At 37.4% G+C, this 14,168-nt stretch overlaps 1 protein-coding gene across 3 annotated transcripts in view; it reads right to left on the bottom strand.

The window, feature by feature from the left end:
• The window catches only part of Gas2 (growth arrest specific 2), a 132,535-nt gene that overhangs the window by 54,369 nt on the left and 63,998 nt on the right, over window positions 1–14,168 (bottom strand). For all 3 annotated transcript variants that reach the window (XM_076935049.1, XM_034509182.2, XM_076935053.1), the window contains one exon: window positions 2,452–2,515. In XM_076935049.1, coding sequence (XP_076791164.1) covers window positions 2,452–2,515 — 64 coding nt within the window. The remainder of the gene's footprint in view (window positions 1–2,451; window positions 2,516–14,168) is intronic.

Genomic DNA, 14,168 nt, shown 5'->3' with positions numbered 1-14,168 from the left:
GGAGGAAACTCTTCATATGACATTTTACATTGAAACTGATAAATATATTGCTGTTTTCTTTGTTAACTAAGATGTGCATTAGTTTTACATCCCTATGTCAAAGCTAATTGTTGTCAGATCAAAAGCCGGTAGCCAGGCCTCAGTTTTGGTGGTGGTCCTAACTAGAAATGTTCTTTCTAAATTAAAGTATTGTGATGAAAGACAGTTGTAAAATAAAATGCCAAAAGCAGAGCAATGACTACCAGCCACATGCGGACTGTAACTGCCTCAGCTCCTGAGGAGGCGGTCTGTCTTCCTGAGGAGGCGGTCTTCCTGAGGAGGCGGTCTTCCTGAGGAGGCGGTCTTCCTGAGGAGGCGGTCTTCCTGTGGCTATGCTCTGTTCTCAAAACTTGACCATCTAATGAATCCATTTGTACTGTTTACGCACAAAGTATAATCTAGCATTTTTCTTATATTTAAATCATATAATTATACCAATACTACATTCTTGATAGAACTTCTAGACCTCAAGGGTTTTTCAAGTGGATTATCTCTGAGGCGGCTGCTGATTGATTATGTTTTTCATTAGTGCCTGCTGCTTCTGTCTGATGAATGCTGACTCTGACTGCCGCAGAATCCAAGGCTAGTGCAGGAGGCATGTTTCTGGAAGCAGCAGTATCTGTGTCCTACCATGGAAGAACTAAAGGGGCTTGGCACTCTGACTGGCCAGGGGATGCAGACTCATTTTATACCTGAAAGAGACGCCCCTAAGTGATGAAGGGCATCAGTGTCACTCACACCCTTTAAACAGGTATCTACAAGTCTCGTGCGGCTAAAGAAATCTTTAAATGTCTCATTTGTCATTCCTTGTTGGGTAACACACAGTAATATTAATTTTAATTAAAAACACAGAAACAACAATTTTTCACTGTAATTATTGAGGCAAAACAAAAAAATTCATATATTCACTAAAAGTTTATTCACTGTGGTGATTTAAAGAATTTGGGATTGCTTCTAATTATTAATCGAAAGCTACATATTCTTTGGCAGTGTTTATTACTGGAGCATGGTATCACAATGTACAAAGATTTCTTTCTCCTAATTTTCTATGTCAGTTCTCCATCTAAGTTCACACAGTATTATCTCTCACTCCATTTTACTTGTTTCATGTGATCTCAACACCTATATGCACATACAGAAAAGCAGGCCCACAGCTATAAAAATACATAAATACATTGACTTTAAAGGCATAGAATATGCCCTCCATGCTCCAAAAGGATATGAAAAGAAATGCATTTAATTAAACAGTATCAAGGATAGCTTACACAAAACTGCATTGTTCGTTCATATGATGACAGTGTTCTCTATCAGAAAACATCTAAACTCATTCAACATTTATTTTGCCTCAATATGTCTTCAAATCTTATCTTCATTTCTTCTTTAGATTTCATAGAACTATAAAAAGCCTTGTCAGGCAGTTTGCAAGGTTACTAGCAGGAAAACATGAAAATAGAACAAACTGGTTTGTCTAACAAGGTCTTTTCTTAGCTTCCTTAGCTTCCTTAGCTAGGATCACTACAATTAATTGTTTTGGGTTTTTCCTACAGGAAAAATTTCCAAAACACATCTTTACATAAGAATAAAGGGGGCTGGAGAAATAATAGCTCAGTGATTAAGGGTAAGTACTGCTTTGATATAGTACCGACATAGGGAGGCACATAGTTGCCTATAACTTCAATTCCAGGGACTCTAACAAGCTCGACTGGCCTCTGCAGGTACCTGCACAAACATTCACAGACCTTCACATAGACATAGATGCATACATTTACTTAAAAAATCTTATAAAAATAAACAATCTCTCTGTTAAAAACATAGAAAATTATATAAAAAGTAGCCCCCATTCAATTCAAAAGTAAAATCTCTGAAGGGTGAAAACTGATAAGAGAATCTTGAAAACATGTAAATGGGAGACTAAAATTATTAACCAGAAAATAAGGGATGGAAGGGGAGGAAATAAGAGACAACAGATTTCCCATTGAGTAAACTGTCCTATAAAGTGCCAAGCAAGGTCCTGCAGAGATGACTAAGTGGCTATAAGCTCTGGACACATCAAAACTCCCTGTAACTCCAGTTTCAGGGAGCCCAATGTCTTCTTGGACTCTGTAGGCTTCTAAATGCACACAGTGCATACACAGACAAGCAGGCACATGATACCTATGGAAACTTTTAAGGCATGAAAGAAAATGAACTTCATTTAAGGATATCAATGACAAAGACTGTCCTGACCACATGAAGCAATGTCGGCAATAGTAGAGGCATACTTTTAACTACGGTTCTCAATGTAATCCAAGCAATTCCATTTGCTAAATGGTTTCTTAGCATCTGTTAAAATGTCAGCAATGAGACACCAGCATGCTTTGGTTGCCTGAGACTGAGATGTGTCTGTGTTTTGTCAAGAGAGGTCTTACCTACCTGGCTGCAATCCGACCAAGCTCTAGCAAACAGAGACACACTTCTCGGGGCTGCTTATGCAGAACTGGAAGAGAAGACAGACATAAACACCTTTACAACAAAAAATATTGTAAAATATCTATGGGAGACAGGCTTGCCAATGACCCTTCTGTTTCCCTCACAGTCAGAGACTAGCTGCTTTTCATTCTGTCATTCATAAGACCCATCCCAAACCCTCAACTGAAGATGCACAGTACTTCTGGGAACTCTAGCCATACTGTATCCCAAACATCATTGGTCCAATGAACTCTCCTTACAAAAACATTGCCTTCAGTTAGTTAATATTAGTAAGTCTATGCTTAATATACATGTAGCAGTAACTATGATATAAGTAAGATAATTAATTAAGCATATCACACACAAACTGTGCAGTGAGGATTAACCTTTTGAATATATTGTGTAATCTCCTGATTTTTATATGAGATTGAATTAATAAGAAAACTACAGTTCTTTGTTTACCTCCAAATAAAGGCATTTGTCAAATGGGACCTACAATTTGATGTTCTCTGCTAATCAATAATTTACAACTTAGAAAAAGACACACTCCACTGACTGGATTCTTAAAACATGTGTGTATAAAAAAGACCCCACCAGCCAACAGATAAGCTGATGAGAAGCCTTCTTTGAGTTGCTATTCCTGAATTATATGACACTATTGCATAGTGAAGCTGTTCTGAGAATGGTCTTGGGTAGGTCAATGCAGACGAGACATACTTGCATTGGTGAGCCAATGAGAGGAGCACATGTTGCTTGTTCTATACGCCTAATCAAAATTGGGGCAATTAAAAAATATTATATTCAACATCAAATCAATAATGTAACAAATCTTTACGTGGAGAAAAATCTTCACAAAGTTATTATTCTAATAAGATAAAATAATATTTATTGATAAGAAAAGTAGAGATTTTGTTCTAATTAATAAAGCTAGAATTTTATAATAATTCAAGTCCCACTCTCTCTATTCACTTAATCTAAATATTCTAATTTCCTGTCTCCACTCATTATGTAATAAAAATATTCAGTCTAATGATAATGACAGGATTTGTTTGGTATAGATCTGAATATTGAACATATTTGTATTTTGACTATTAAGATTTGTGATTTCATTTGGTTGGAACAGACATTCAAATTAAGTTTCATTAATAATTTGGTTATAAGATGTCACTTTTAAACTTAAAAAATCAGAAATGCTTACTAAAACCATAATTGATCATAGAAATCCTGAAATAAAAAATATTTCCATTCCCAATAAGCAATGGAGCTTTAGTTGTCCAATGGGAAACTATTATAGAACCTAACTAAGGGAGCCTTGAATATTTTCTAATTAAATAAAGATTCTTTACATAAATATCTTACAGCTACAGCTACAGCTACAAACCTGTCAGCTGACTGTGGCTAGGATGGATGACAGTCACCTCATGAAGTTTAATGTGTTGTTCAATCACCTTCAAATCAGTGATAGGGGCATGTGGCATTACACAGATAGCAATGTCAAACAGAGGACAACACTGAATACCACAGAAACAGAACCAAGAGATCAAAACCAATCTATACCATCCATTTATTCATATCCTAACTTTTTAGGACAAGATACTAAAATTAAACATGGAGTTTTTATTGGGAGGAAGAACAAATGGAAGTGAGGAAAGGAAGACATTTATGTGCCTGCTGCTTCCCTCATCTTCAGTGAGAGCTGTGTGAAGGAGGTACAGTGTCATTCACTTCTGAGTGGAAACATCAAAACAATGGTGGTCAGAGCAAGTGATTCCACTTGCAGGCAATGACCAACTGTCATGAGTTTTTAGGTGAATGAGTACTGGAATTCTGATGAATTGGTGTGAATATGTAGTGGCGAGGAAACAGGACTACTACACAGAACATTTGTTCTGAAGAGGACCAGTGATGGGGATAACATGAGAAATTGGTAAGAGGGATCCATAGTAATTACTCATCTCTTGCTTTCCTCATTTGCCAAAGTAAAACATTTTGCAGGCCAAGTTCAAATGTTGACTCATTGTGGACATGTCAGAAAATCAATTTGACAAACTAGAGTAAGCTCTGGGTCCCCATCATCATTAACAGAACTGACCCAGAGACTCTAACAAAAACAAAACTGTCTGAGATGGGAGGGGGAGGAGGAGATGAAGAAAATCAAAAAACAACAATGATGTATATCTGTGCCAATGCCATCTATACCGAATCTTAAAAGTTAATGTAAAATACGGGAAAAAAAAACACAGAACAACATTTCATAGAAAGAATTTCACAGAAAGACTGAATTTCAGTGTCAAGTTTTCATGGAATTATTATCCTTTATACAGTAATAATAAAATTGCTTCAATCTTTATAGCTGTAAATTATTGTCTTCTGTCATTCACAGCCTTCCAAATATTGGCTAAACTCTGACAAAAATGGCCAGTAAAACATAAACAATCAGACAAAGAAAATATGGTGAATAATGACTAGCAGACCTGACTGATAGGTTGTATTGCACATTGTAACAGAGTCTTCACCACACATGATTCCTCCGCCATGTTATGTGTTAGAATACCAAGGATGATAACAGTCTTGTGGGACAGGTTATGACGAACAGGCAAGAAAAATGAAATTGCCTAGCATTTTTAGAAATGATAAGAATTTAGCATAGGTAAATGCTTATTTAATAAGCAAAGATCACTTTTAGCATACCACTTACAAAATTGGATTTAGAATCCTTTAATGCCATAATGTGTGCATAAGACACAGGTCTGCCTTGACTTTGACACAACAGCTAGCTCCACTCTGAAGGAAACAGGCTATAGGCATGGATCCAAACCGCAAAGGTGAGGGCATAAGTGTGAGGACTCACGGGTGTCATCTGTGTTATACAGAGAAGTAATTCTGTGAATTCTCACACTGCCTATCTCATAACATCCCCGTGGTAGTTAGATAAAATAATACTTTACTAAGCATAGTACTTAGCACACAGGAAACACTGGCATGATGGCACCTCTCCTTTTTTTTCATTATTACATTTTTTGTTGTTATTAGTAATTTGCCTAGGAAGATTAACTTCATTTGTTTGAGTCAATTAACATGAATCACTTTTGTTTGTTCCTATGATCATCTTATTGTACCCTTGTAGTGAACGGTGATAAAGTTCTTGGGCTGGAGAGATGGCTCAGCCATTAAGATCAGGGGCTGCTCTTACAGAGAACATGGCTTCAATTCCAAGCACCCACATGGCAGTTCACAACCATCTGTAACCCCAGTTCCAGGGGATGTGACAACCTCACATAGACATGTATGCAGGCAAAATCCAATGCACATAAAATTAAAGAAAAAAGAAAGAAAGAAATACTCTAAAATGAAAAAAAAAACCCTACTGTATAGTTGGGAAATGCTAATTTGGAGCATCCCGTGTCAATGAGTATTTTTAATATTATGGGACAATATACTTTATGGGCCGATATACATATAGTTTGGCTATTACAAGTTTATGCTAAATTTAAATTTAAGTAATAATTAACATTTGTGCAAGAGTCATTTTGTGCATTAGTCTCCTTAAGACCTAAACACCTTGACATTGATTTTTTTGAGAATAAAACAATTTAGTGGAATCCATCTTCAATAATTAACCTGGAAGTATTAGGTGGATAGTGAATGATTTAGGAACCAATGAACCGAATGTCTGTCTCTAAAACAGCAGTCAGGAAAAATTCCAGCATGCTGTGTGAGCTGAGACTCCTGCCTCAGTCTCCTGCCGTCCCCATCTCTAACTTATTTCCCCAGTTGCCTTTTAATAGAGACTTCTACTGCAGTGTACAGTGGGAAGCATTTCCCCACTCTATCATCATAGCATAGGGGTTTTTCTTTGAGTCAGTGCTAGAAGCTAGATTTCCTCTTGCAGTCTTTCCCCTGAAGGGATTCTTTAAAACAAAGCAGCTCACCATCAGAGGCTTTTACAAGATACTTAAAAACTCTGACACTGAGGTCTCAGAGAAAAGCAACATAGCCTCCAACTCAAGATACTCATGAAGCAGGAGTGGTGCTCCACACTTGAATCCCTGTGCTCGAGAGGCAGAAGCGGGCAGACAGAGCTCTGGAAGCTGGAGGCCAGCCTAGTAGTCTAGAGGCCAGCCAGGACTGAGGAATAGTGAGACCCTTTCTTTCTTTCTTTTTTCCTTCTTTCTTTCTTTTTTTAAAGTGAGTTTAGTTTATAACTTATGCAGAATGCTCCTGGCCCCAGGAGTAGAACCTGAGTTTAAATGTCACAGAATCTTCAAGAGCAAAATACACAGGACTGGATGTATAGTTTAGCTACCTTCTTTAAGCTTTAGCAGATGGACAAAGAAAGAAAACTACAAACAGTTTGATGTCCACTTTTTTTGTTTCTTTGTGCAAGTAAAGGCTACAATACTTAGGACAATGTAGAATGAAATGTTTAGGTTTTTTTTTATTTAGGAAGAAAAGCTAGAACAAAATATTACTGATTTGTTTTTTTTAAAATTAGAAATATATCATAAATTTATGGCTGAATATCATCCCACAGTACAGAGAATAAGTCCTAGTAAATCTAAGAGGAATAAACTGAAAGGCAGTCTGAAGATCAGTGTATTAGTCAACATAATATCAATAAGCTTCTTTTACAATAACATCTTTATTTACTAAAATACATAAGTATGTGATATAGCAGGTTTATAACTCATGCTGAAATACAACAGTCACAATGAGTATGATGACTTGGTGGATTTTGTAGGTATTTCTCTCTTGTTGCAATTTATACATTCAAAAGCTGAGGGCTGGATAAGTGGAGGGTTAGCCACAAACTGTCCCCTGTGTGCTATTATTCTGGGAGCTACCCACAGAGAAATCTAATTTAAATACAAGAACTGTCAAGGGCTGCCTTTTATGAGGCACAGAACAAATCTAACTATTGCAGTGCCTAGAACAACAAACTAACCGCTCAGCAATTAAGAAGAAAGACTCTCACAGGTCACTGATGCTGCGTGTGATGGGTACCACCCATTGTTAACTTGATGCTAGGAGACTGGCCTACTGGTACACCTGAAGTAAGGTGAGCTCTGAGAATGTCTGAGTTAACTGACACAGGAGGACTAATCTGCTGAGCAGGAATCTCCAGCTGTATAAAATAGGCATGTGGGTACTGATCCATGCTGCCTGCTCTCTCTCTCTCTCTCTCTCTCTCTCTCTCTCTCTCTCTCTCTGTGTGTGTGTGTGTGTGTGTGTGTGTGTGTGTGTGTGTGTGTATGTGTGAGAGAGAGAGAGAGAGAGAGAGAGAGAGAGAGAGAGAGAGAGAGAGAGAGAGAGAGAGAAATGGAATTCCAAGGCAAATAAAACCTGTCTCCCTTGGTTTGATTTTGCCAGGATGTTTTAGTTTAGCAACAAAAAAATTAAGACATCGAATGGCTGAAGAGTTCTATCAACTCAACAGGTTTTAAAAGAGAATGAGGCATGCATACAAATAATACACAGTCAGACAAGACCCAAAAATTTATTACCCATGAGGAAGGCACTATAAAATGGAATAGACGTAGTCAAGTTCAATGAACAAATATTCAAGGACACAGGCTTCCTTTCTGTAGCACATAGTACTCAGAATTGTCATCAAGGCAAGTGTATCTAGTTGGTTTTATTTACAGTTACTTATTTTCCTTTAATTTGAAATAGTTCTATGTAACTTTCTAATTCTACTCAAAGTATTCATTTCTATAAGGTTTATAATATTTAAAGGTGAATAAAAATGAATTCAAATCTTGGCTACCACTTGGGAGGGGCAAAATGTGGTCACAAATGATTTCATTCTTCCTCACACAAGCTTTTGTTTGTGCAGTGACTTTCTCGGCAGACTACAAGGAGTAGCAGTACCGTCTGTGCTCTGCTTAGCTGCCCTTGATGAGCACAGAAATACAACCATCAAACCTGAGCCTGGAAAAGGTACACAGCTGCCCAGTATCCTTTCAAGCAACTTGGATTCCTTAAAGTCCCTGAAACTGCCACCCAGTAAGCTACTCAACAGTCTCCATAAACTGAGTGTTATTCTCCTGAACATTTTCCTAGACACTGTGCAGACAGCTAGTTCTGAACAGGGATACCTGAATTTCTAAGTAAAAGCTGATTTGGGGGATGGTTGTAAACATCTGTAGTCCCCGCATCTGGAGGCGGAAGCTGGAAAGTCAGGAATCCAAATCATCCTTAGCTATAAAATAAGTTTCCCGGGGTTGGCCTGTACTGTTTGAGACCATGCTCAAGAAAGATATAAAAAGAACAAAAGCAAACAAAACATAAGAAATTAAAGACAGGAATTAAAATGCTAAGACAGTATTTTTTTTTAAGTAAAAGAAGCTTCTAAAAGAAATCTAAAACACAATAATCCTGGAGAAAAGTCGAATGAATATAAACACGTGGCACGGAGTCAGTAATGCGGCATTGTATCCTGCAGTAATGCTAACACCTAACAAATAAGGATATTCATAACAATAGACTAATAACAACATTGACTTGATTTAACCCACAGACATATTCTTACAGTTTTCAATACAGACAAGAACAAGAACAAGAACAATAACAAGAACAGGGGGCATACCACACAAGGGATGCAGGCATCAACTATTGTTTTTCTGATGCAGCCAGTGACCAGGCAGTATAGATTGGGGACAGTTATTCCTGAACTCCAGAGAGTCCATCTCATGTTAGTAAGGACATAAATTTGCTATGGAGAATGTCTGGAACCATAGATCACAGGCTTTGTGAAAAGTCCTGCTAGTCACCATGGTGCATGGAAAGAACAGAAACCACACAACAAGCACAGGCACAGAGAACCAGAATTAAAAAGGGTGACAGTCACATGGGTCACACAGTGCATGCTACACAGCAGACAGCAAACCCGTTTCTTGGTGGGCAGATTCGTTCTCTGAGAAACAGATGAACAGTCATTGCGCTCCAGGTCCTACAATCAGTCAACAACATGTTGATATTGACACCAGTACTACAAGCAATCTGTGTGCTTTTAGAGTTTCCCTGACCCTCCCCTGTACCTCCCAGATAATAAAAAGTTACAAACAGAGAAAAATCAAACATGTCACTGGGGGGAAAGCTGACATATTTTAAACAAGTTTTCTTTTGTTAGTTGCATGTAAAACTCCTTATAAATAAAAGCATCACTATTTAGAAAAATATATTAAACATTAAAAGCCTTAGAAAAATTACACAAGAGCATCAATTCGTGACATGATTTTAAAATATTTTAAGCTGGGAATAAATCAAATATTTCTGACTTTAAATTATAAAGTGAGTCAAGTAAAAATAACCAATGTCATTTTAAAGGTAGTTAAAATATCTAAACTGACATTTGAAAAAATGTCAATTACTGTTGGGAGGACTACTGACAAATATAGTCTAATAATATTTATATATTTCTATTGAAATAAAAAATATAAATATTTTACTACTTTCTAACCTGTTTTTTATTCCATGTTTTAAAATTCACTAAAATAATAAATGGAGAACTATTTTGATACTAGAATTATGAATGGCACATGCTTAAATTCAAAGAAATATCTGTGGCCATGTTTTTCATGTGAAGCACAAGCACAAATACTGAGAAGGCATCTAGAAAGGCTAGGGTCTATCTAATGGATCAGCTAGGTCCGGGCAGCTAGCATATGGACACCATGAGTGCTAGAGCTGCACAGGCTATGCAGAATCACAGCAGGGTTCTACACAGTTCTCAGTCACCTGGACTCTACAGCCTCAGAGTAAAAACGCTTTCATAATATGCTAATGTATGAAAGGTCAGTAAAGGGTCCTCTGTGTCAATCACTCTAATTTCTGCCCAAGATGCATTATGCAAGTTCTCCATGTCTCCAACCACATGCTGTAAAACTGTTTACTACCTAGCTTGCTAGCATGTGGAGACTGTGTCACCTACAACCTAATTAGTCTCCTTTCTTTCATAATCTGGACATGACCTTTATTGTTGTGTATAGATATAGGCAGGTCTAATGTTCACCTCATGCCTTATATCCCCATTCCTTTCATAATCTCCAGAATATGAGGTTAATTTTGATGTCTATAGACCATGAGAGCTTGTTGAAAATAACTTTGAATGTCAGGGATATGTATTTTTATTTTTTAAAATGTGTCAGTGGACATTGGGCTTTCCATCTTTTACAATTTCCTTCAGAGAAGTCAGTAGAAATTTAAAAAAAAAAAAAGAATTGTTAATGTATGCAACTTTATTTAAAGACCATCTTAACTTTCTTCAGCAATGTACTCAGGAATCCTACATGCAGGTTTTTCTTAACTTTTCATTAATTACTTTGGATAATATTCACTTATTACCACTGCTCGAGTGTTGGGAACACTTGCCAGCATGTTCTATGATTTTATATCTCACTTTACGGGTTAACTTAGTCTGTTTTCAGTACTCAGGACCTTTGTCCCTGTTTTCCTTTGCTCATTTCTGAAACCACGTTTGAGTACTGTTATATCATTACTGCCTAAAAACTAACATTTACAGGAGAAAATTCTCTCTCAGACTCTCAGAGTAAAAGTAGGCCAAGGATGGTGTCTCATATATATAAACCCAGTATTTTGGAGGCTAAGACAAAAGGATCCAGAGCCCAAGGTCATGCTCAGCTACAAAGCAAGTTCAAAGCCAGCTTGAGTCCCTTGCGGCTCTTTGAGGCTCTGTTTAAAATAATAATAAATAATGATAATAATAATAACAACAACAACAATAATAGGATGACCTGCAGATCACATTCTGTTTGTACTATGTGCTGTACAATATTCTCTTCCAAGAATCAGAAATGCAACAAACATGAGAGACACCTGGAGCTGGCAGCTGCCACACTCCCCGTTTCACTCGATATGCCCCCAACACTCAAACTTGGGGATTTTCTTGACATTTACTGTTTTGGAAAGAGAACAGATTGAGTCAGCTGTGAGCAGTGGAGAACTTCTGAGAAATAGCTGCAGGGACAGGGCTGTTGCACAGGGCAGCTACTGGCTGCCTCAGAGAGAAGGCGGCTTTCTGTGTGCCCTCTGAGCATCAGGAACAGAAGCCTCTTCATATGGGCAGCACTGGGATCTAGTTTATCACTCTCTCAGACACAGTCCCCCTTCCATCAGGCATCTTTTTACTCTACTGTCTGTTCAAAACACTAGGACACAAAGGATGTTTTTCACTGAGAACCACTGAAATGAAATCTTGAAGTAGAAAAAAAAAAAAAAGAAAGAAAGAAAAAGAAAAACCTTGCCCTAAATTCCCTTTCAAAGGTGAAGCGTGAAAGACATCAAGCAGAGCACACAGCACTATTGTTGTGGAAAAGGCCGAGGCCAAGGCCAGCAGCTTGGCTCTGCTGCCTCCTCAACACAGCCCATAGTACAAACACCCAGGGAGAAAGGGCTCCTCTGGGAAATGAGATTTCTCTTTGTCCTTCCTCTTTATTGTCATTAATATCCACGGGCCCAGCTGTTTCCCTTCTCCAACTAATCCTAAATCAATGCTATAATATTGACCCTTTTTTACAGGATCCCCGGGGCCTATAATACATCTCCTTCTACACACTCTGAGCCCCAGAAATTTCAAATATAGTTTTAATTGAGCAGCAAAACAGAAAGCCTGATTATCAGACTTAGTTGGGTAATGATCTTAAAAATAGTTTTTAAATTTTAAAAGGCTTGAAATTTTAGATGTCGTGAATCTGCTTGGACGTTTAAGCACCTTTTAATTTAAATTTACAAGATAAGATACAAAAGCTAATAAAAACCAAATATTTAAGGAACAGACTATGTAGTAAATTTTTATATATAAATTATCATAAACTTTCTTTTCATAATACAACCTCCTATTATAAATAGGGAGATACAGGATATCTAATTTTTTCTTTACATAACTATACAGTTGCACAGCAAGGTCACTAGATAAATTGCTTTAAGGTCTACAGTTTCAGCATAAAATGTATTATTTATGACTTAAATTGAGTTGAGTGTTTCAGAGCATGAAGAAAGCACAAATGTGAATTGCAGTGATATTTCCAGGGAGGAATCTGGTACCACACTAACTTCTGCTAAATTCTACTGAAAGTCCTATTTGTCCAGGCAACAAATGACTCACAGACTCAGAGAAAACCAAGCCAAGGCCATTGAGATATTCAGAGCTTTTGTAACCCATTTGGTTTTTTTATTATAACTAAAAAAATGCATGTTTACTGGAAGTCTGTACAATCAACAACCTCATAAATTAATGCAAACGCTAAAGCACTTTGCCTATGCAGCCGTTCCTTGTCAGTTCCTAATTTAAAGCATGAGGTTAACTGTCTCCATCCACAGGTGAGACACAGGGTGCCTTCTTCACAACTGACACTTGACTGATCGTAGCTGTAAAGACAGTGTGTGTTTTCAAACCATTCTTCTCCGTTTACTTCCTATAATCTTCATTTTATAATTCTAAATACCTACAAATTAAAACCTACTTGTAAAGTTGCCATTGAGCTGAAGGGGCAGTAGCTTCAACGGATGTACACACCTGTCACCAAGAACAATCAATCAAAGCCCACTTGTTCAATAACCCTTCAGGGAGCACACTTCTGTATGTGCCAAATTACTGTGTAATTATTCTCATCCATCCCTCTCTTAAACTTAGAACACCTTCTCTTCTCTGCTGAGAAATTTTGCAGACACTTAGTGACCATCATTTTCATGTCTCATTCCCTCACCTTGGAACAGATACAAATAGCCTTAGCATATGAAATGTCAAGTTCTCACCATCACTGTGAGTTTGCTAGGTTTAGCAGAGAAATACTATTATCCAAAGCTTAGGGACAAAGACTCTATTAACTATTTGGAAGGTAGTTTACATACTTATTCCCCTGAAGGATGCTTGGCTTATTTTGATGGTAATATTTGGTATTATATGATTTGGTAAATTGATTTTTAGAACCTTAGACAAAAAGGCCAAAGCTTTTCCTTTTCCCATTAGATGTCCCCATTCTTCACTTTGTTATACTGTGCTGGAGCCAATTTAGTTCCAATATTCTCCATGTTAGAATTACATTACAGGGAGACTTCTGCAGTTAGAATTACATTGCAGAGGGACTTCTGCAGTAAGATTGGACATTTAATCCCAGAGTGTCAGACAGTATGGAACCACTCGCTAGTTCAATATATCATGTGTTTCCTTCCAAGCAATTAAGCCTCTCACTGTGTGGTCTGGAAATGCAGTTGCCAAAATTCAATCAGAAGACAAAACCTCAGGAAACAGCAATCTCGGAAGGTATTTTCACTGAGGTGTCTGTCTTCTTTGTTACTTTAATATCCCTTATGCATACCTGATCCAAAACCAGTTAAATACATAAACCAGCAAACTTCAGTCTCAACAGACAGAACTAAAATTTTCACTCTTCACTGAGGTGGCAACACCTTGTCCTCTCTTGGTGGAGCATAAATTACCTTCCAAGTACAGATTAGAGCCTAGTGGTAAACTCCAATTCTCCATTCAATTTGCATTGGTAGCACTGTGTTCTGGTTGCAAAATGCTCTGCCACTTCTATCCCTGTATTTTATGAACCAGGTGACCAGAAGTATACCTTGACCTGATTACAACTGCCAGATTTGAATTTACCTTGACTTCTTTAAAATAATCTGAAAAATAACAGCACACATAAACTATG

The sequence above is a fragment of the Arvicanthis niloticus genome, chromosome 1 (genome assembly GCF_011762505.2).
Source record: "Arvicanthis niloticus isolate mArvNil1 chromosome 1, mArvNil1.pat.X, whole genome shotgun sequence".
In the NCBI taxonomy this organism is placed as follows: Eukaryota; Metazoa; Chordata; class Mammalia; order Rodentia; family Muridae; genus Arvicanthis; species Arvicanthis niloticus.
Note: the sequence above shows the minus strand (reverse complement) of the source record. Positions and strands in the feature narration are given on the sequence as shown.